The sequence below is a fragment of the Lepisma saccharinum genome, chromosome 6, assembly GCF_977018435.1.
Source record: "Lepisma saccharinum chromosome 6, izLepSacc3.1, whole genome shotgun sequence".
In the NCBI taxonomy this organism is placed as follows: domain Eukaryota; kingdom Metazoa; phylum Arthropoda; class Insecta; order Zygentoma; family Lepismatidae; genus Lepisma; species Lepisma saccharinum.
In genome coordinates, this window is record NC_139234.1 from 57,890,502 (window position 1) to 57,915,815 (window position 25,314).

The window sequence follows — 25,314 nt, forward strand, 5'->3', positions numbered from 1 at the left end:
GCAGTTACATGCCTTCATGGTCATGTTTGGGTTCAGCTTCCACTTACCGATGCCTTTGATTTTGCTATCTGCTTCCCAGGAGGGTGGGGGTTTATCCAGTGTTTGTAGGAAAATCTATGCAACTTCTTGTGTTGGTCTCCCAATTTGTCACAAGGAAGTGTGAACCAACTTTTAAAGGGGACAAATATTGAGATGAGCTGTTGCTCTTGCCTGCTCTTCTAGCCGCTGAAAAGCTTTGGTACCGATGCCATTGGTATTGGTATCAGCTCAGAGCCCTACTATTTTTACTGAGCTTCCACCACATGTCAGTATATAATTACGTACTAAACCTCAATGTCAATGTATTATTTTCATATTTTACAAATAGGATTGTTCTTGCAGGATAGATGAAGCAAAACATTTTTTATCACCAGGTAAGTTTTAACATGTGTCAATTAAATTCCTATAACTTTGACAAGAAGTGTGACAAATTCCAATCTGTCCATGACTGCCAGAAAGACAGAAGTAATGATATTAAGTGTCAATCATGTAGTAAATGATCTTACAATGCTGCAAGTTTTCATATCACAAAACATGGTCCTTTATTTCAGAATGTAACAGTATCCCAGAATAACTTGTGTGAATTACATTAACTCTAGCATGAACCACAAAATAAAATCAAAGTAGATTTTCATTTATATTTTATTGCAAACACAATACAGTGTAAGATTTCAACACTTCATTTAGAAAATATATTTGATCATATAACATAGGAAATTTAATTTAAACAATATATTAGGCCTATATTAATATATGATTAATTGTGATTTAACACATAAATTCACACTTTATTATTATGAACCCACTCTGTTATATCACAAGCTACAGGTACACACACACACACACACACATTCTTCTCCTTTAAATAATTAAAACGTGTTACACTGTGGAAATGTATTTTCCAAATCCCATCCCCTTGAATAATACATCCCAATACATCACTATGTATAAAAAACATTTTTCTCCATATATATGAATGTATTGTATTGTAGCAGAGGAAGTTCTAAACTGCCTCGTTATGCTACTGTTATAATACAAGATTCATGGAATCTACTATATGTACATGTGTAGGGAAGAAATATTTAGTCAAGATTTATTAGTGGGAGAGAATAAATAAAGCACATGAAACTAATTTCATCACTTAATCATTATTTGGTGCTGCAGATTACAATTATTGCCTTTACAACATGTTTTAGATAGGTGCTTATTGATCATTTTATGAGAACAGTCACCAATTGTATTGTATAACAATGCTATAATACTATGAATTACTGTGGACTAGAAAAAATTAAATACTTCAGTACATGTCAAAATACTGTTAAATATTTAACTGACCTTAAACTTTTTATGAAAGTATATATCAGCCCTCATAAACAGTAGAATAATAAGAGTAAGAATGTTCTCACTGCATAAAATAGATACAATAAAGTAATTTGTTGAGAATGTTTTCAGCTTACTATTTACACTTGCTTCTGTTTGAAATTATCTTATAATTATGACAAATTTTCTTAACTACAATTTTCTCCACACATCATTCAGTTAATTAATGTTCTTGTATCGTTTGAACATATAAGTGTACTATATATAGACTAGCTCTTTCACCTTCTCAATTGAAAAATCCTTGATATGATACTGTAAATGTATAGGGTGTTCCACACTTCAATTTCGCATTGTGATGCACATCTGTGTATCTTCTTCATTTCAGATAATTAAACATACATTTTCACCTATAGGGATAAGGAATGGGGGGATTGACTTTGAAAATAAAATTATTGCTTATTTTTATACATACAACACAGGAGCTTCAGCCATTAAGCATTAAAAAATCTGCAATAATATTGTGCACTATGAAAACTAGAGTGGGGGATGTGTTTCCTGCTACTAATACTAAATTAAGTATACTCAATACATATGTAAAGAGCATATGCCAAGGCTTCCTCTTATACTTTATGTGAACATAAATTGCATGAGGAATTTATCAGCATAGCTCTTTTATATTCTTATTTGCCATTTTGTTACTTTGATAAACTTTCTACCTAATCAGCCTATGCTATATTGAAACATTACCAAACTATTTCATGTTCTAAAGTACAGTTATGTTGTTTTTCACTACTTAAGCCAAATATGATTCTTAATGTTTTCAAGTGTCCTGTAGACATTGCAAGTATTTGTTGATTGTTAATATTTTAGTCAGTATTTGGATAGTATTAATAAATATTACAAATATTACATTGAAAAATAATTGAACAAATTTTTATGTAGATGAAATACAGAATGCATTGTATTTAGCTGTGTTAGCTATATATGTCATTGAAGCTTACAGTCCTGCTACAACTTTCACTTTTCTAATAAAGGGAAAGTGTAGACAATATTTACGAAGCAGATTCACATCCAAAAATGCAATAAAATATGAAATTAAAGTGCAAATGTGAACTAATGCCTCATAAAATTTACAAGCTCTTCTTCATTTTCCTCAATTACTTGGAAATAACATAAGAGTACACCCTGAAGAATAATGGAAGATTATATAGTATGAAAGGAGCTTCAATAACAGAAATTGAGGCATTACAGTGCATGCACAAACTTTATAAACTAGTTTGTAAAACTAAAGTAATGATGCTAGTGGTAAATAAAGGTTATTTGCTAATGGCCACAGCTCCTGTATTAAATTAGTATATTCTTATTCTGGGAGAAAATCTATACGTTTCAAGATTCAACTGAAATATAAAAATTCTATATGTTGGCATTAATCGAATTAAGATATATATAAAAAAAATGTTGTAAACAGAGTCATTAACATGCATTTTGGTAATATTATTGGTGTTATATTAAGAACATAACCGAAAAACCTGCATAACTATACATATTTTTTTAACATTTTTTTACACCCTTGATGGAATTGTAACAGAGATAATTGTTTGTTTTGTCAAAAACACTATATTAAAATTGTATAATCTGCTGAACCATATGAAATAATAATAATAAAAAAGCTTTTCAGAATACAGTATCATGAGGCATCATGATTTACTAAATGCAACCATTTAAAACAAATACATATCCATTGTGAAATCATAATGCTGTCTCTAAAGCTAATTTTGAACCAGACTTAGGTTTGGATGCTTCAATTGAATTCAAAATGGACATAATAGAATGTTCATCAACACTTGCTTGAATCAGCCGCTGCTTATCTTGCTTCTCCAACAAAGCTGATACTCGTGGTGAAGGGGTGGTGAGAATTACACTCTGGTTGGCTAAGTTACTTTTATTATTTTCTTCTACCTGACTCTGTGATTTGGAGAGATTTTCTGTGGAAGTCACAGAGTTGTCACTCTTGTTCTTTGTTGTGGATGGAGGGCTTGTACATGTGTCTTTGATGGGTGATAGTGAACTGAAAAACAGTTGCCTTTTGCTAGCAATTTCGGATCTTCTAGTTGCAGCTATTTGATGTTTTCTATCCTTTGGATTAGGGGATTGTGCTTTTGTTAGCAAATTTACATTACTAGTATTAGCAGTTATTACATTAGAAGATGTTGATAGTTCTTGTTCTGGCTTCTTGACAGGGGATTTTGTTACGCTTTCTTCTTCTTCAGCACAATCTTCCAAAATAGTTGATGATAACACGTCCGTTCTTGGTGAGTAAAACCTCCAGCCGTTAGACCGGCTGGACAATCTGGAGCCATTCTGATAGTGAGGGCTGATGGGAGAAATAGGACTTTTCACCTGAGGTTGGTTTTCCGTTGTTGGAGTTCCAGCATTTTGTTTTCCTTTGGATGCTTTCAGAAGCTCGACGGCTGAGATACGCTCTCTTGGATTGGACTTGCTGTGCTGAAGCAGTAGCCTCTTGAAGTCATTCCTTGAAGTTGGTTGAACAAGAGCTAACCTCTCGCCTGCCCAACTCTGCCGTGAACCTGCAATGGTTTGCTGGCTTGGAGAAGCCCTAGCATTACTCTCTGAAGAAGTTTTGCTGTACTCGGATGAATCACTACTGGACACGGGAGACCAACTGTGACGATTTCCAGGTATCAACATTCCGCTTTTCCCAGAGAAGTTGCCACTTTCTGGACTTATAAGCCTAACTGGAGTGGTGCACCTTCCTAAAGATGATTCAGAGCTGCCTGGCGATATGCTAGGGTTGGATGTTGGTGAACCACTTCGACTAAAACTATCAGAATCAGACTTTATATTCATTTTCTTTTTTGACCTATGAATGACAGCAAAAAGCTCCTCCGAAGTCATAGTAGACCTGATTGGTGATACTAAGGGTCTATTTTTAGGTACACCACTGCCCGGTCCTGGTGACGCTTGCGGTGAATGTGACTTGAAACTGTTTCTGTTACTTGCAGGTGCATTTGGGGTTAACGGGGACAGTCTTAAGTTTTGCCTTTTTTGGTTCTGTATAGGAGTAAAAGTACTTAACGTTCTTGGAACTTGTGGTTCCTGTTTTGAAGGCACAGATGACTGATAATTTTGCTTGTGTTGTGGTTGAGTAATATTGTGATTGGAATCCAGAACATTTTGTGGTGGATATTTCTGATAAGGGGAGTTCACGTAAGGATTCTGCACACACTTCGCAGCATAATTTATGACATTAGTTCTATTTGGGCTGTGAATGTTCAACTCTCTTCCACAACCTTGTTGACTAGTTACATGAGCACCATAGAAATTCTTATTCGTAGCTGCAACTGGAGGATAATTCTTCCCACTCGCAATGGTATTATAATATCCACCTTTCTGGACTTCACTGGAATGGTTTTGGGACACTGGAGGAGTTACACTCCGGGCACCAATAAAACTACCATCTGGCCTCCGAGAAGGCAAAGTATGATATGTAGGAATATTTGTTGGATTTCCCTGGAACTTGTAATTTACTCTTGATCCTGGAGATCTGATGGAACTGTAGCCTTGAGGTTGAATATTTGGTTGCCTGCCATAATGTTGAAATCCAGACTGCTGCCCAAAGAAGTCTTGTGGCCTGTCTGCATATAAAAGCATACACAATGTAATCAGCAATAAGGATAAATAAATAATGTAATAAATGTGCATCTGCTGAGACTATTAAGTTAGCAAAGTGAAAGAAATCAGAAGGCCTATAATTTCTACTTCTTACCTTACTCCTTACCTATAGTTTTACTTATAATTATTTTATTTTTGAGTTCGCATCAAGTGAGTTACAAATTAAAATTAGATATAGAACAGAAAAAATACTACATATATTTAAAAAGTAAAGAAATAGATTGATACATCCTTGAACAGGAAAATTTTTGGAGTTACTAACATTTACTGCAGTTTTTCTACATACAGAAAGAAGAAAAACAAGGCAGAATATAAATGTAAAGTGGTGTATACACACAAATGGAATGTGGACAAGATTAACCAAATGCTACACTTCATGAATCCCCTAAACTAATTGAATTTTTCGCCCTGTTACTTTCATCATAATTATCTATGTACAGAATTGTATTTCGTTTTTCCAGTATTTACATGTGTAATCTGTTGTACTTACTCCTTTGTTGTGCTATTTCACATGAAGGTTCCCATTTTCTCTGTATATGGTGCTGCTTCAGAAACTTCTCACACTATGGTTGACATGATATATTTACCAGGTATAAAAAGGTTACATCATAGTGACCTTGAATGCATTGTGCGAATTATAAGATGCAATAATATAAAGGAAATGCTTATTTTTTTTTAATAGCAAAGAGTTCTTACATTAGACACATTCTTCTTACGTTGGTCCATTACTTGAAGGAACATGTCTAAGGTAAGAACTAATTGTTAATTCATATATATGTGGTCCACACAGCAATATACAATATTTTTATTACAAATTTATGAGAAATTTGTGGCTCTTTTATAGCTGTGGTACACCTGATCTGCAGTCTGTTTATGACTGTACATTATAAATGTTTTGGAATTTGAACCTGGGTAATGCATGGATGTTTACCTTATTCAGTGACACCATCCACCCAAATGTCATAGTTAAACAAGCAGTAAAAAACTGATGAAAAATACACAATAACTTAAAATAGGGATGAGAATTAAGTTAAAGAGTGTCCCTGAAACGGTCTCTTCACAATAAACTTTATCAACTTCCTTTTGTGATCAGCCTTCATTTCAGAATGAATGTACTCTGAACATGAATGTTTAAAATACACACATGACTGAGTAGTATGAGTTGATTTTCTGTGAAACAACGAGCATCCTTTATCTATGGATCCATTTTGATTCTTTTTCTTCTTTTATGAGTGACAAAATCATAGAAGAAATTCCCATGCATTTGTTTTGTGACACACTGGTATTTAAAAAAAATATTTGAAGAATTTGTTTTAAGCCTGCTTTATGCACAGAATGTCTGATTACTACCCAAGTACATCAAGTTCTACTGCTCTTATTTTTTTCTAGTTAATCATAAAAATAAAAAAATCTCAGATACGTGAAGCTCTAACTTTCTATAACTTCCTTGATATGTTTTGTTACATTCCCGAACAAGTCAAACACTTCTTCCATCAGAAAAGAATAGAATAAAAGAATCGTCTTTATTGAGTGAGCTTGCAAACACTTTTTCCATCACACTTTGCAGTGGTCATCAGGAAAAACACAAAGCAAGTTTTAGTCACCTCTATGGCCAAGTATGTTGAGTGGCCAACTTATGATTTCTCAACAAAGATTTCAGGTTCAAGTCATGACCTGGATGTTCCTTCGCCTTTGTGAATGTATCTTCATCAGTCATTCATCTTCCTCATCTCGATTTGCTAAAAGTGGATGTGAAAATTACGGAAGAGGATTCTAACACATTATGATCGAAGTGAACAATGTTCTCATTTAATGGATATCACTAATATGTCCATGATTTCCTTGGTATAATGGAAACATAATCCTGAACACTGGAAGAATAGATCTAGTGTTCATTATATTCCTCATATGATGATACTATGTATAAAATATAGTAATTATTTAAAATGTCAACGAAAGGTACTGATTATTGATCAAAATTACTGTTGTATTTCATGGTAAGTAGAGAAATTAGTCTGTCATGATCACAAATAGCATCTGAAACTGAGAGGCAGTCATATACATATATAATTGTACTATATTTAGAAAATGCACATGGATTAAATTTAACTATGGAAAAGAGTTAGAAAATAATTCAGTTGGAATGCTTTTTTTCATCAACGCCAAGGTCATCCATCAGAGCACATAATTTAGACTTTGCTTCTGTTTTGATTTATGTATGTCATAACAATTAGAACCCTGTTTTTAAAGCATATTCTACTTTTAAAACTCAAGTGTGGCCTTTATATACATTTCATTACTTTATATCTTTTTTTCAAAATTTTAAATCAGCATGCAATGGAAATTACTAATTGAAGTGACATTTGAGGACTAATGTGATAGAAGTTACAGAGTAGCAGGTGCTGGAAATTGATTCTCTTTCATTGAGGCAAATTGAATGCAAAGTCTTGTCTTACTATCAGTTGGAAAGGTACCTGCAGTGTCTGTTCATGTTTTGTTGTACCCATGGAGGTAGTTAAACAGCAACTTGCAAATGGGTAAGCAAAAATCAAATTCCTTCTCCACTGGTAGTTCAGCAAGGTTTCACATTCGATTTTTATCAGCCAGGAGTACCCTCCAGCCACACACTGTGTGAACATATGAATACCTATATACAAGAGGATAGTTTTAGTTTATTGTCTACAGTACTGGTGCTTTGAGTAGCCTTCTAACTACATCACTGGTTCTCTTCTGTACTTCGTGCTCAAAAGAGTGTGCAGATAGAAATCATGAGGTGTATTCTTAACGTGCATGATAGAAGTACATATCTTTTCTATATAAAGTGTGTCCAAGAATATTATGACCAATTTTGGTATAAATTATAATTATTAACCATCCATTATGTTGAAAAACAATATTATAATTATTAACCAACCAGTACGTTGAAAAACAATCATATTTATGGCCAATATTTGGAAACATGATTTCTGTAGTGCTATTCAAAATAGAAATAACTTCTCCTAATTTGTCCACAATGATGATTCACATCTTTCTTGAAGGTTTTGAACATTTAAATGTGTGAGGGACAGAGGCGAGGCGTCCGGTCATCGACAGATGCGGCGATGACCATGAAAAATAAAAATATATTATTTTTTAAAATTTATTAGGGAAGGACCAAAAAAAGGAGTCAGAATATTCCAAAATTTGTGCGAAATTAGTCAAATGACAGCATAAAACGGCTAGAAATATGCAAGAGATTTGCAAAGTTTAGCATATCGAAATGAGAGCCCAGGCCCGCTACGGTTCCTCTTGATTGCAATGCTGTTACCCGCGACCATTCCGGCAGCCAAGGCGAAACCCGATGCGCTGAGACTAGTGCATCCATGATGTCTTGGCAGTCACGGCACGCGGAGCCAGGCATGGCTTTTAGTGCCTGAACGAAGATGCAGAAGGCTTTCTTTTTTCTTTTTTGATATTGACAACCTGTCATGCAGCTGGGCTTTTTTCATCGTTGCCGAACTTGCTCTATTTTAACTTCAAAATTTAACAACATTCAAATCATATTTAGAATGATTTTTTTTTCCTGAAAATCTGTTTGCTGACTTGGAAATACAGTTTAATCCAAATATTTTTGATTCACAAGGTTCTAGAAATTAACTGATAGTGTTTTATAGAAATGCACTACGATAAATCGCCATGTAAATTGGTAGCATTTATGATAAGCGAAAATTTAGACAACGCTTTTAAAGAAAGTTTTTAGTTTAGCTAAATTATTTTGCACACTATACCACCTAAAACACCACCAGTTGAGAGTTTTTCTGCTCTCAAGAGAATTCATACATTTAAAGATCAACTGAAGCGGATGTGCGGTTTGGCCGTATTATCCACTGAGAAATACCTCTCTTGGAGTAATAAATGGAAACAAAGAAATGTACGAGTTGTAGATGTCACAAATTCGCCACAAAAGCAGAGAGGCTAAAGTTTCTGTTCAAGTAAGATTTTAGCTTAAAGAGGCCTATTTTGCTTTGTAATTCATTCATGTCAATTTGTTATATTTAATTACAGAAGGAAAGCAAATTAATAAGATTTCATAATTCTCATCGTATGGGACAGCTTATTTTATTTTATTATTCCTTTGTCATTTAAATGTCTATTGTATTGCAGTGAGCTTTTAAATTTGAAAGGGCAACGACCTTGCCGTTTATCCTGTAGAATTATTGCAACCTCCCCTCCTTTCCTTCCCGGTTAAAATATCGATCCTGACATTCAGCAAATCTCGCGATGACTACGTCAAAATGTCACGCCTCGCCACTGGTGAGGGAGATTTCACACTGAAACGACAAGCTTGAAGGTTTTACCATAGAACTCAAGCTTGTGCAGCCTGTCATGCCACTGTGTTGCTTGTTGTTTCAGTCTGAAATCTTCCTGAGAATTCTTGAATTTCATTTCTTATGTGTTGAATGTTCACTGAATTGTGACCATACCACTAAGGAAAGTAGAAGCGGCTTTCAAACACAAATAGGAATTTAGTCCCTGGGAATGCAAGAAACAATATTTAGAATGATGCGTGGCATGTCATATTGAGAGATGTTCCAGATTGTGATTGGCACTAGTCAGATCTCACTCTGTTGCACAGTCACAATCAATGTGTCAGAAAGTGAAGTGCACAAAACTACATAGTTCCTCTCTCCTTCTGACATACTGATTATGACTGACTCTCACTCCTGGTGGGAGTCCCCAAATTTTCGGCACTAACCCAGCATTGTGAGGACAATTGGGGAGCTACTTGAAACAGAAGAAGTAGCAGGCTCCGGTCTTGAAAGCCAGAAAAGAACGGCAATGGGACCAGGCATCACCCAGTGAAAAAGCTACTCTGGCAGGCCCTGGCGCTTAGAAGGCTGTTACGTTTTTTAAAGATGCAAGCAAGAGTCAACTAGTGCCAACAGCAACCTCGAACATGCCTTGACACGGTGCTGCCATCTGTTGTTTACTGCATTTCTAGGAACTAAATTTCTATTCATATTTGAATGTCCCTTATAAACACTATGCATTTTTATTTTTACACAATCTCATTAAATAAGAAAGTAAAGACCAAGACTAAAATGCACTATGATCTCCTCAATCTTTGTCAAGTGATTGAAGGTTGATTCTGGCTACTTACTTCCAGTATTTCATTTAAATAAAATAATAATAATTATAAAAACAGTACCAAATGCAGATCCTAATCTACTTCAAAAAGTTAATTGGTAAGCACCTGGGGAGGCTCATTTTCACTCTGGCACATAGTCCAGCAGCCAGTATGTTACTTCAGCCAGTATGTTACTTAAACAGACAAATTGATTTTTTTTTGCAAGGAAGTTTATGAGGATATATATACAGGGTGATTGGTAAATCGACCTATTCCTGGAAAGGGGTAATACTAGAGCACATTTGCAACAAATTTGACCCTATGCACCAGGGGTCAGAAATCAATGGGTTTCGAGTTATTGCAGTTTGTAGATTTTCGTGACATATTCTGACTTGCGACCAAAAAACTACTATACCCTGGGCACTTAATCGACATGTTGCTAACAGCTGACGAATGAGTGACTACTGGGAAAAAATATCATGCCCAAAATTCCCATACCCACAGGAAAAAAACAGTCATTGGATCACACGTCATGAAGAAACTTGGAAATTATCGTTTAAATCGAAGAGGATTACTGAAAAAAATGGTAACACACTTAGCGTAAAAATTACGGAAAAAACTTCCTTGTTTCATAAGCTCTCCAAAACGATACCACTGTTGTCAACTGGCACACGGGTTGGGGGAAAAATCTGAATAAAAAGCGGAAAAGGCAGGTTGTAGACTCCCATCATCTGACAAGAATTCTGTGGACGGATGAATCCAAATTCGACTGCGATGGTATTACGAATTTTCATAATGCGCATTTTTGGTCATAACCCCAGAAAATCTAAAGAAAAGGCTCACCAGAGAAAATTCTCACTAAATGGGAATCATCCACAATCATGTGATCGGGCCATTCTATCTGCCACAAAACCTAAATGGCATTACCTACGAAAACTAAGGGAAGAATTGACGACGCTGCTGGAGGATGTACTGTTTGCCACAAAAAGGGGTATGATTTACCAACATGATGGCTGCCCAGCTCACTATTTCCGGGGTGTGCGACAGTGGCTGGATGACAATTATCCCATGCGATCGATTGGTCGAGGCAGCCCGACCCCCTGGCCGGCGAGGAGTCCGGATTTGACGCCATGCGACTTTTACATTTGGGGTCACATGAAAGAGTTAGTCTACAGTCCACCAGTGTATTCCCAAGAAGAGTTGAGAGAGAGAATTGTGACAGCCGCCCAATACATAAGAGACTTGAGTGTCAACACGAGTGACTGTGTCTGAAGTATGCCGCAAGCTGCGTGCTTGCATACGTAACTGGGGAGGCAATTTCAACAGGATTTGTAGTTTTCTTAACAGTTAATTCTGACAACCTGGAATCATGAGAATGGTAAATAGCATTATTTCACTCATTTTCGTTCCTCTATTTCTCGCAACCGACAACTTATTTTCACTTTACAAAGAGGTCTACAACGTGCCTTCTTCGCTTTTTATTCAGATTTTTCCCCCAACCCGTGTGCCAGTTGACAACATTTGTATAGTTCTGGAGAGCTTATGAAACGAGGAAGTTTTTTCCGTAATTTTTACGCTAAGTGTGTTACCATTTTTTTAAGTAATCCTCTTCGATTTAAACGATAATTTCCAAATTTCTTCATGACGTGTGCTCCAATGACTGTTTTTTTCTGTGGGTATGGGAATTTTGGGCATGATTTTTTTTTCCAGTAGTCACTCATTCGTCAGCTGTTAGCAACATGTCGATTAAGTGCCCAGGGTGTAGTAGTTTTTTCACAATTAGTAGTTTTTTGGTCGCAAGTCGGAATATGTCACAAAAATCTACAAACTGCAATAACTCGAAACCCATTGATTTCCGACACCCGGTGCATAGGGTCAAATTTGTTGCAAATGTGCTCTAGTATTACCCCTTTCCAGGAATAGGTCGATTTACCAATCACCCTGTATATAAAGTGTAAAAAATTGAGATTAGTACCAAAATTGGGTCAACCTTCTTAGACACAAATTAGATGAAATTAGGAACGTAGTGGTGGTTCTGCTAAATCTTCGGTAACTACGAGTGTTGTCTACCTTTATTTTTTAAATGCCTGGGCCTCTTAAACAAACTATAGATAATCTCTGGATCCTTTTTGAAGAGTGGAAAATTCACAGGCATAATCAATGACAGGAAAGATGGTAATGCACAGGATCACCCTTAGTGAAAATAAATAAAAAACAACCAAATACAAAAGATGCATTTTATACACAAAAAAAGTTTTGTGCACAGGAAAAAAACATTCATTTTTGTACTTCATGCAAAATTATCCACACACTTTTTATCACAATGCCACAACAATTCACACACATTTTAAAAAAGCATCTTGTAAAAAAATGATAGCAAGCAAGTTCATAACTTATTAAGAAAAGCATTTCAATAATAACTACAGTTAGTTTTCTAAGAAACTATATAACACAATGATCATCATAGATCAAAGCATTTTGTGTTTTGAGTGCACTATGTAGTTATATTTACAACAGGTTAATGTTTTAAGCTCTAGAATCATACTTGTGATTTGCATGTGACTAGTGACTAGTATAAACTACAGTCGGAATTTCTAACTGGATAATGTAACTGATAGAAAGAAAATATACATAACAGATGCAGTCAAATCCTATTGAAGTAAAAAATTGTATCAAAATTTCTGTTCTTTCAAACAAACTGTTGTGCATTTGTTAATATATTTAATGTGATTCACACACAGAAAAGTTTCTGCCTCTGTTTTCCTTTCTCTAAATTTTTCGGTTAATTAACTTTGTGCATTAGAAAATGTTTATAAAAACAGTATCTTAAATTTACTCAAAAATAAAGTGAGAGAAAAATGTGATGACGAGAGGAACTACAATATATATGATACAATTATCCTTGAAACAGGCCCGTACCCAGGATTTTTTTTGAGGGAGGGTCCAGATCCGAAAATGTGTTACTTATATATATATATATATATATATATATATATATATATATATATATATATATATATATATATATATAAGATATATAAAGAGATTACAACATAGTGGAAATGTTTTTTATGAATTGTTATATTCATTTAATTCTTCCTTTCTATTAATAATGATCAATAAGGTTTCATACATTTCATATTGGTCTTGCATTCGTGTCTATTTTAAGAAAGAGAAATGCTGTAAGGGTGATTAAATTAGGTTATTTTCCGTTACTTTTCTGCAAAATTTGCCTAATTGCGACGATGAGGATGATCGAAAATATGATGAAATTGATGAAGGAATACACTCGCAAAGAGCACTTATGCTCAGGCTGGGATTCGGACCCTTAATATTAAATGATGAGGGCAACTGTCCCTCCATGCCACCCTATTCACCACTTCTGGTTCCTGCATCAAACACATTCAGTTATGCAAGGACAATATTGAAATTTTTACAAATTTGAAAAATCGTTGGTTATTTTCATAGCTTTTATTGGTTCATATTTAAATACTTCATAGTTTGGGGGGGGGGGGGGGGCATGGCCCCTCCTCTGGGTACGAGCCAGCCTTGAAAGTAAGTGAAATTCAGTAGTTGATATCCATGTTGCAAAAAATATTCTCATATTTGAAATTACTTCCATAATTTCTACCAGCAAAAGTGTGTATTCAAAACATACTATCTTGCTAACTATTATGTAATATTACATAATTACTGCATTTTGAAATATCAGCACCAATTATTGACATTTGCATCCTACTGTATTAATCTAAGAAATATTAAAGAAAATAGACCTGCTCAACTTGAGTATTTTTTTTTCTGTAGTTATTCATTCTTTCTTCAAAACAGAATCTACATGTGTTAATTAAATACAGCTTAAGGACAGTCGCAGGTGATATAAGCAGGTAATGTCATTTTTAAAATTGTTATATGTATGTATATAGGTGGGTTTCATGTGACATCAGGATGTTCACAGCCACCATGTTTGCAGCAAATTTTACCACAATGCAACAGTTTGTGATGTAGGTGAAACACACCTATACAAGATATTCTGATCAATATATGTTTTTATATCATGAGATGTTCTAATCAGTATCACAAGTGTTTTGATGTACAGTGTGATGTGGTTTGTGTCAAAAAATATTGTTATGTGGGGAAAGGGGTTATTTCATTTCATTTTTCCTTAAGATAAATATATTTTTATCAAAAAATGGTACATTTTTTTAAAAAAGTAATGTCAAAGGCAGACAAGAGACAAAAATATTCTGCGAAATTCAGTCATTAACTTATGGTAACTAAGCAACTGCAGTGTGTTAGTAGGCTGCAATACAACACTAACATAAAATTCTTTCAAACTTGTATGAAGATAATTCCCTGGAACTACACCGATATGTCTGGTATACACAATAAACAAGTTTGAACAAATGGTGATTATGTAAATTCTCGTATGGCACTTGGAAAGTTGGAAATCTTCACGATTCTAATTGGTAACCACAAAAATGGCATAAATTCTTCTGAATATACACATATAAGTAGTATTTAATTGTTGCCTTCCATCCCAAGGATAGATAACCCAAGTATAAAGATACCAATGCCAATAAGAGATCCACTTCATGTGTAAAAAAAATAAAAAAAGAAATTAAGAGGAAAAAGAACTCCCATAATTCCCCATCATTCAATTCCTGGTTTTTCCATGAAGCAAGAACAAAATTAAAAAGCCCAAACAGAACATATAAAGCTCAGACACACACACCTTCTATGCAATGCTGCATGAAATGCAAAAATACATATTCTCTGTCATTGCATCCAGCATTGCCTGTTACATTATGCTGGGCACCAATGAAAAAAAAAGACACGTAAAGTACTATCAATAAGATCCACATACCACAACCTTGTGAATTACTAAATGCATGCTGTAACATGAGTGGGCATAATAATAATAGCACAATGCATTAACATTGAAACAAATATATACATAACATTTAAAAATTAATTTTTCTAACTTTTGCAACTGGTGAACAAATATGTACAATCCTCTGCATACATTTGCACATAATATGGACAATAATAATAAAAAATACTGATAAATCAATCTTGATGACATTTACAAAATAAACTTAAACAGGAAACACAATGCAAAAAATCATCACAGCAACTAACAAAAAATTTCACTTTCAAGATCTGTTTGAAGTTATGAATCAAAGATTAAGCTACTTTCTATCTTGCATTTCTCCTTCAAATACAACAAAAATGTAAGTTATTAACAAGATACTATAGTTGAAACACACAATATCTCATTCCATTTCTACTTGAAAACACACAAGTTGGTTCACTTTCCAAAACACAACCCCTCATGTTAGCAAGCGTCTCTAAAATAGTTCATGCAGTCTACCAATTCAGCAAAAACAATCATGTGCTTCAATCTGTGCATCATTTTAACTGTGCAATTTAGAGTCTACTAATATATAAAAAAAATAACATCAAGAATAACTGATAGGTGATGTGCAGTGCATTACCAGATTTCAGTGTCATTACCTGTTTTCAACACTCTGGCTCTCTCTGTATCACGAGGCACTGTGACTTTACTAGGCTGTGTCGTCGTGGGAGATTGGAGAGGAACCGCCCGGGCTGGTTTGTTAAAAATTCTTGGGTCCACCTTGATCTGAGGACCATAGAATCTTCGGCCACGAATGTTTGGATTAACCACTACTTTTGTTTCTTCCTTGCCTGCCTGTGGTGAGGACTGTGCATCAAGCAATGTGTTGCTGACATTTTCTTTTATATCCACTTTCGGTTGTATGTCTATGGCTGTATTTTTCTGACTAGTTTCCACCTGGCTAATACCACTGTCGCGACTGCTGGAGTTAGGACCACGGCTAATTCTAGTTAAGAATGGATCGAGTGATTTTAAAACACTGTTCATTTCTTGTGTGTAAGGCTTGAGATTTGTGTTGGCATGATCGTGATTGTTCAGCTTTTTTACTTGTAATGGGGAGTTAGCTAATCGGTAGCTTTCATTACGTTTAATTTTGTTATTATGATCTTGATGTAATGCAAAGTTGTTTTTGAGGACCAAGGAAGGTGGCACGGACTGAGAGGTGTTCATATTTGGATGAGAGGATGGTATTAGTTGAAGATTATTTGTGGTAACTGAATTCTCAAATGAGTTGCTCTTACCTTCTTGTGAAGCCACTCTTCCCTCATGTGGTGCATTAGACTGGACGTTAACGTAAGCTCCACGATGTGCAGACTTTGGAGAAATGGGGCCACTCAATGCAATAACTGTTGCTCGAGAGCTGTCTGTTGGTGAAGCGACCCTTAACATCGAAGGATCTTTGTTACCCGCTCTGATGATCACTTTCCCAGAATGTGACATTGTGGGCGATGATGGGCTCAAGAATGGTCTTGAGGGAACGTAAGTTGAGTGATGAGAGTCTTCCTGAGTATCACTTCCTGATATGGTCACTGGTCTGATGTTGGTTTTCGTCATCCTTGCAGGTGTAGGACTAGGAATAGATTCTTTTACGTATGGTCCAGGCTCAAATGTTGACTGAGAACCTTTGTTTCTCGGCAGACTATCTGATGAATAGACGACCTTTCCTTCTGAATCCAGGGTAACTCTTGCACCTTGCCTTTTCTTTCTTTCCAGAGAGTTAGCTGGTGAAATAACAGTGCTAGATCCTGGTGATGTTGTGAAAGGTGATGTGCTCGTTGAGCGACTCACTGGCAAGTCATTCCAAGACACATACTCTGTTTCTCGCTTTGGAGAAACTGAGCTGTTCCTGGAAACTTGCTTATTTACATTTGTTGCCTGTGCATAGTCGGGTCTAGATGTCAATTTCTGACTACCCTTGATATCTGCCAACGTCACATAATCACCACTCTGTGCATTACTGTCAACTGATGGAGACTCAGGCGATGACATGCTCTGTTTTATTGACTGAGATCTTCTCACCCCAGCTGAGAAAACATCTTTGACTTTGCCCATGAAACTAAAAGGCAGAAGAGGTGTCTTGAATACTGGTTGTGAAGGTTTCGGATTGGCATCTGTCGTTGATGATGTACTTGAATTGTTCAGTGTGAATGTCCCCCCACTTGGTGAAGGAGCTCTTCTGATTCCATTTCCTCCCGTTGCATGTTCATTTTTCTCAACTGTACTCACTGTGGCATAGCCTGAGGAGTCAACATTTATCACCTGCATTTTGGATGAACCACTTATGTTGGACATAACCACACGTGACATATTACCATGACTGCTTCCATTGCTTACTTTAGATGAATTATCATCACTTGAAGATCTTGATGAATGCTGATCACTTGATTGTGGACACTGGGAGTCAGAGTCCGTGCTTTCCGATCTACTTTTAAACCGGTTTGTTTCCTGTCCCGGCAGCGAATTAACATACTTATTGGATATGTAATATGACTCTGCATGAGACAAAGGCACTGTTGGTATCAACTTTTGTAATGCACCAGCATTTCCATAAAACTTTCGGCACTGTTCGCTAGACTTAACACTCTCGTCATCACTTTGTGGGGGAGTTATCACACACATTGAAGGAATCCTGCTAGAATTGATTGTTGTCTTGACGCGAATCCTCTCCAACCTCTCAACACCTTCCAAATCAGATTCCGAGAACTCATACTCTGAGTTGGGAGCAAGAGTTTCTTGTGGACTTGTGGATTCTATAGGAGAGCTTGATGTATTATGACCACTATCACCTGGAGAACTGTCTCTCACATCTTGAACTATCTCCGTCTGTGCATTCATATCAGTCACAATCCTCAAGTTATCTAAAGGTTTCTGGGAATTAGATGGGTCCAGAGAGCTAATTCTCGGAGGTACTGCTGGCGGTGACACTTTCTCCTTACTGAGAGCCAAGTTCAATGTTGTGCAAACAGTTCCTGCTGAACTGGTCGTTGTACTGGTACTTCCCTTTCCAAAAAGTTCATATTCATTTTCTGCATTCAGAGTCCGCATGGATTCAGCACGAGGCTCCTCTTTCAATGTCTTCAAGCCACTATCCATATGGAACGATGTGTAATAACCTTCGGTATCACAAGAATAGACCGAACTTGTCTCCCCATCATCCACAAACGGAATATCATGGATGTCAGGTGTTAAGGTGCCTTCACTGGTTCTCGAAGAGGTGGAAGTTGAAGTTGTAATGCTCACTTTCTTGTACGGGCCAAAATTTTGGTGTTGGTTGATGCTGCTAGAGTTCGACGTTGCAGAATCAAGTCCCAAAGAAATGCTCGATGCAGAAGAAGAAGTGACAATTGGAGGGGAGGATTTGGATTGGGTATTATCAGACTCAAGGGAGGCTCTCGCACTAGAACTCGCACTCCAATTTCCAGACGAGGAATGTAAACCATCGTCCTTCCCATTTCTTAAGGAACTCTCTCTCAGTTTGATTGCCATATTCATTGCGGCTGATAATGTTGAGATTGGAATGCTAATGGAAGGTTTAGATTTCATGCTGTCATCTTTCTTTGTAATCATCTCATAGATGTTCTGCTCTTCTGCCACTTTTGACTTGCTCTTTCGTCTATCCCAGGTTCCTGGACGAGGCCTTCCACCTGGCTCAACTTCAATGTCCACTTTAACCCTAAACTCTGCACTAGAACTTCGAGGCACATTTTCATCCTTCATTCTATCTGCAATGCATTTATTAGGTGAAGAACCTGGAGACACTCCATTTCTACCTTGTTCAGGAACATCCCTGTAAAGAAAAATTAATTACTACTATGTAATACAAAAACTGAAGCTTTTACTTTAATACTGTTATTAATGACATACCATCAGCAACATCAGTATGCACATAGCAAGACAGTAAAGTCATTTACCATTTCAGTATTAATGTTAGTCCTATTTTCAGTAAGAAGAAGGGCAATGACACTGAGTTGCTACTGTGGTGATTACAAACATACTTTGCTAAATTTCTGCTGGAACTTGTACCTGTCTCATCAACAACATTTTTCAAGAAATTGTTAAAGAACCATCACAATATTTTATTCTAAACATTGGAAAGTTATATCTGTTTAACATTCAGAAGAATTATATTGCAGAGTAGTTTTGCTGTTCACTAGGTACAGTTTAGAAACAGTTTCTTAGCACTGTAAGTCTATTTGGTTTAACCAAATCCAGGCAATGAAAACTGAATGCACTAGAAGGAATTCTAAACAGATATATTTTTTTTCAGAATTTGGGATGCCAGGGTGTGAGGATGGATAGTGCCAAAGCAGAGGCTGAAATGACCTTTTTTAAGATTCAAGACAAGAATGAGGCCAAACTCTTAGAGGCTTGTCAAGATTAAACTAAGAATGAGACAAACATCTCTAAAATCGAGACAAGTCAAGACTAAAGGTCCAAGAGTCTTGGTGTTTGAGACTTGGCACACACAGGATATGTGAATAATGCAGTCTCGACCAGGAACTGAACTGAACCGAGGTCTCTGGCATACCGTACTAGTCCTGATTTCATTTGATATTTTGCTTCCGATGGTTTATTTATGTGGAATTGTCTGTGTCAGTGATACTGCAATGAGATTTTCTTGCCTTTGGAACCATGGGCATCGCAAGAGATTTTCCTAGGGGGGGTCGAATCGAAGATGTCAAGGACAACCCCCTCAAAAATATTGTGACAGACCAGTGGCATATGCAGAAGTTTGTCAAGGGGGGTTATTTTTAAAATTATTGCATTATAGGTATTTTAAATTGTTAATATATTTATTATTGTTATTATTATATTACTACTACTAGTAGTAGTAGTAGCTGCCACTCGCATCATAACCTTGACTCATGAATTTTTTCATGTCAAGACCAAGTTTGTGACATTGTTCAAGAAGAACTGTCAGATTTTCAGCTGACATATCACTACCCAGTGTGATACACAGGTATGCCCATCGTCCCCCCAAAATCATGTCATGCATCCCCCCAAATCATATAATTCGCACCCTCAAACTATATTGTAATCCCTACAAAGTATTTAATTACGACAGCGTGTATACCGAAAGTAACTTTTTCTTAGCTTCTTGTTCCAAATGATGCACCTGCTTTAAATTAAGCAGTATACCAACACTGAGCATTACATTTTAAGAAGTGATGTTATTAATGAATATGGAGAATATCGCTTAAGTCTTGTAATGCATGTATAGCATAAAGCTTCACAGCAAAGTGCCAAAAACATGCATTCTCGCAACATATCATTGTGAGCGAAACGAGCAAGAAAATTTTCTCATCCAGTTCTTTGCAGGCTTTCAAGAATATTAATTTAATGGTGTGTCAATACTTTCTTAGGATCCTGAGATATTTAGTCTTTTCCAGCTTTTTTTTGGCACGTTCTTGGTCGAAAACGTGTGGATACCATATCACTAAATACAGTCTCCAAAATGTAATGTTTGAACTCTCTCTCCACTACAGAAATCCCTTGACAATCTAAGATTTAACACTTTATCAAGAGCTTCATATCTCTCCATTTATATTTAATACTAAATTCTACCAACAAAATTTCCATGCTATAATCTAAGACCTAGAGTTGGATACTGCCCCCCTCCAACATTTAATTCAGAATCCTCTCCAGAACTCACGTGTCAATTAAGGCGTAATATGTAAGAGTTGGATATTTCTCCCCCCCCCCCTTTTCGATTATGCCCTTAAACACTTCCTTTTCTTTATCTAATTGATTAAAAATGGTGCATTTAAGGTGTTAAACTTTTACATATTACATTAATGTTGAATTTTACATTAATTGAAAGGAAACAATTCCCCACAAAAATCTCGATGGCACAGCCTGCGTCATAACACCCCCCCCCCCCCCCCGCCGGTGGACACCCCTGCTGTTACATAAGAACTTTTAGTGGATATTATTTTCAGAATCCACAAACCATACACACAGAGAGAATTGTTCTGTATCTGCCACATCATGTGTCTCATCGGGAAGTATTATGAATCAACCATAGTATTTTCCATTGTTATTTGGGGGGGGGGGGTTCTGGACCCCCTGGACACGCCCTAGCATATGAATAATAAGTACTTGTTACAACCAAGATTAAGAGAAATAAAGTTCTTTCTTTTTAAATTGCCATAAATTGAAAAAAATAGATGAAAATACCCAGGGGGGGGGGGGGGTTGACCGACCGGTTCAACACCCCCTGCCAACGCCCATGTTTGGAAGAACACTGAACACATTAATGATTTCTGCAATCATCCAGCTTGGAGCTGTGTATTATTTTATGATCTGGCACACGCGGAAATCATTCAGAGAGATACGAAGTGGCTATCCATATGATTACTTATAGATGGGTCATATATTTTGTTTCTCCCAATTGCAAAGTTAATAAATTAGTGGCAACAGTGAACTTGTGTAGTATAGTTGCATACATTCAGTATAACAAACAGATTTTTAAATAGTACACAGCATCAGAACAGTGTCCAACAGAAAAATGCCATTAAGAAAAAGAAAAGTTGTTCACCTTAATTACGTCAATATGGTGCAAATGTTTGTTTGTGCAATAACATGCTGTACATGTTGCGCATACTATGTATTTCAAGACTTGAGATTAGACTGAGACCTGAGAATGAAATGGGTGCTTATAAATCAAGACGAGACCAAGAACGAGGCAGACCTCTTCACACACAGTTGAGAGAGAACTTTCATACCGTGTTGGTTCTTTGAAGAGTGGTGTTGAAACAAGCTTCAATTTCATCAGTGACCATTCCAGATGAACAATAAAATTACATAATAAACAAAGCATTAGAGAAATCCAGCATATACTGACAGACATGGTGTTTTAATTTAACCGGAAAAAATTGTAAAGCAACTATAACATAAACTTCAGAAGAAAAACAAATTCACAGAATAAACATAAAGTTTCTTTGGTGGATAATGTGGAAGAAAAATGATACCACTTGCAAGAGTTTCAGAGAATATCATGACTTTTGTATCTATTAAAAGCAAAGAGCATTTCTCCTCAATGAATGACACATGAGCATGAAGAGACACAGCCTCCTAACCTGTTTCTCCTTTACAATGTTGCAAACAGAGATATCCCGAGTAGACTGTGGAATAATCCTGGATTTCAGAAGTTGAAATATGGCATGTATGTATAGCCACCGGGAATAAAAATGGGACACCTAGGTCCTGAAATGCTCCATTCTCTGCAAGGCGTTATGTGTGTTGCTAACTCTACAGCGATGAGTGGATTTCAATAGCAAATTTTCAATGGCAATTTCTAAAACCGATATAGAGTGGTGGAGGAGTTGTTAGCATAGTTTGCTACGATGTCATGGGTTCGGATCCTGCCCAGGCATGGGTGATCTTTGTGAGTGTCCCTTCATCAATTTCATCATATCATCACTCATCCTCACCTTTGCAATTAGCCAAAAGTGTCAGAAAAGCGAAGTAAATTAAAATAAACCAAATATATCAATCAAAACCCTGCCTATGCAACAGGCTGAAGCAAAATCTCCTCCTTACTTAACAATTCCTACTTCTAGCTTTGCAGGAGTCTGATAAGGGAGCAAGCAAAACTCTTGTGGGCTGCAGTGTACTTATGATTAGAAAAGCTCTGGGGTAAAACATGCTAAATGACATTTTGGTCACTGAGTTACAAAGTAAAAAGAGCCAGTGTGCACTTTTGCATGTAATGGCCATGTCATGCAATTGGCATTGGACTCATTGAACGCTTCTGAAATTGGTAAACCCAACATGAAAACAATTTATCTACAGTAACTGCTTAATGAACTCAGTAATGACCAAAATGTCACATACCATGTTTCACCCCCAAGCCCTTCATTTATCCTAGAGAGCGAACGTGGAAAATTCAGAACATTGAAGTTAAGGCATAGTCATTTTAACAACGTTGCCACTTTGTTTTATAGGAAGTTTTAGTGGCAATTATTACTGGTTAATAACATAAATCTGTTTCTTATTGTAATAGTAATTAATAAAAAAAGTTTGGCATAATTCAAGGCCCATAGTTATATTCAACACAGTAATTTGCTTGGTGGTCTCAACATACTGATTTGGAACAATGGTTGCAAAACCTTTTTTGTGATCCTCCTTTTATTGATTGGATATAAGGTGCAGATATTGTCTTTCCTTGTTCCCTAGGCCTCTGGTTAATCTCTACGAATATACATATGTAATATTTCCATGGAGAATCATAGCAGGCACCAAAGTTGCGCATTCCAAGATGGTGCGTCAGCGAAAGCTTCATAAATTCAGTGTGGAGTTATTTTCCAAATTGCCGCCGCTTCAGTGGTTCATCACTATTGATGACCTTGTTGAATGTGTAAATCACAACAATGATTATCATACTGTAAAAGACACAGGGCGACCATCTTCTTCCCTTTCCAATGCAAGTCTTTTTATTCCGGGTGTGAAATCTTTCAAGGCTGGTGGGGGGGGGGGGGATAAGATCTTAATCTACACCCATATATACACACATAAATTATTATGATATGGATATTTATAATGTTATTAAATATAAAAGTCAATTAATTACTAAAAAAAATTTAAAAAGCATTATTATTAAATACACAAAGTAATTAATTAGTTACCTTTATATATATCAGATATGTGTAAAGTAGCAAATTAATTCCTTTATTAACTGGTTAAAGAAATCAATAAATTACGAAATAATTTTGTTATGTACAAGCTTTTGTTTAGTTTTGTATTAATACAAAACTATTATAATTTATAATGATGTTTGACTTGCATTCTTCTCTTATTGCATGCATATTGTTATTGGTGTAGACAGAGTAAGAATCTCTTTAAAAATAGAGAAAGCATTCTGCACTCACTATTTTGTGTGTTTTCGATATTATCCTTAGTAAAGTACATTAGAAGTAAATACTAATTGCTTATATTTTGTTGTTCCAAGGAAAACTCTCCCCCCGGGAAAATTTTGGTGGGGGGGGGGGACTTTTGAGGTCAAGATTGTTGGTGGAGGGATTTCGCACCCTGTTTTTATCATTTGACTCAGTTTGTACACTGCGCCCATGGGCGTCCGGAAGGGGGCAAGGGGGGCCGTGGCCCCCCCCTGGAAAACTAAAGTCAACCAAAAATTACATATTTCACACATATAATTTAATTTCAGCCACAATAATGTGTGTTAATTATTGCACGAACATGAGAAATTCAAATAAGCAATGTTTTTTTGAGGGATGAACACTATTATTGGGGAAAATATGCCATGTTGGCCCCTCCCTGGAAAAAATCCTGCGGACGTCCATGACTGCGCCAATTAGTTAAGTTGTAAAACTCAATTACCTCAGGTTTTTCGGAGGTTGGATTGATGGATACTATGTCATGAGTTGTTTGGTTTTGTTTTGCATGACCCAAGTGTCTTTTTCCTGATCAAAATGATGTGCCAACATTTACTTACGTTAAATCTTACGCTTCGTCAAATGACTGTGCAGATCAACAGTGGCGGCGATTGGGTTCCAAACCTGAGGGGGGGGGGGCGAAGTGATGAAAAGTGGGGGGCAATTGCCCCCGTCGCCCCAAATGAGATCAAATAACCCAAAACAACTTATCAACTGGAAAGCAATTCAACACAGACAGTATCACACCCTAGCCAAATTACAGCCAGTTGAAGGTACTGAGGGTACCAAGAGCATCATGTGGTAAGAAGCGGTGGGGGATTTTTTTTTTGTATTTACGCATTGTGAATTTGACGAAGCCTTAGCTTTCTAGGATTAATTCCTAGGAGGAGCTATTTTTTTTTTTTTTCAAATTTGTACGTCTCCAGACCGAAAACTCCACAATTTCATTCTAATCACGGATACTTCTGGGTTGTAATAACCTCACTGATTTTGAATTGGATGTTTATTTACCTATTAATGTAATAATAGCAATACTACATTAATTTAAAATTTATTAATTAATATTTTTAATATAATTATAATTATTTGAATTTCAATATTACTATTAATATTATTATTATATCCGAGACACTTGGTTCGGACCCCCGCCCCCCAAATAAATTTCTAAATACGTGCCTGCCTGTGACCATACATCTGGATATTCCCAACATAAGTGATAGAGTTTAAGTCCATTTTTATGCACAGATAGACTAATTGGGACTGGACCTATAGTTTAAAGTGGGATCCGAACCAATATGTGCCTCCACCTGGTATCGAATTGCAAGGCGACGACGTTACCACTACGC

The 25,314-nt window shown here is 36.3% G+C and overlaps 1 protein-coding gene across 3 annotated transcripts in view; it reads right to left on the reverse strand.

Moving 5' to 3' along the window:
- Positions 1 to 694: 694 nt before the first annotated feature.
- gukh (NHS actin remodeling regulator GUK-holder) overlaps positions 695 to 25,314 on the reverse strand; it is a 236,816-nt gene continuing 212,196 nt past the window's right edge. For 2 of the 3 annotated variants that reach the window (XM_083123990.1, XM_083123991.1), the window contains exons 4-5: positions 15,674 to 18,861; positions 695 to 5,015 (exon numbers count right to left, since the gene is read on the reverse strand). In XM_083123990.1, coding sequence (XP_082980116.1) covers positions 3,109 to 5,015; positions 15,674 to 18,861 — 5,095 coding nt within the window. In that variant the 3' untranslated portion in view covers positions 695 to 3,108. The remainder of the gene's footprint in view (positions 5,016 to 15,673; positions 18,862 to 25,314) is intronic. The other variant, XM_083123992.1, reaches the window with a different exon arrangement.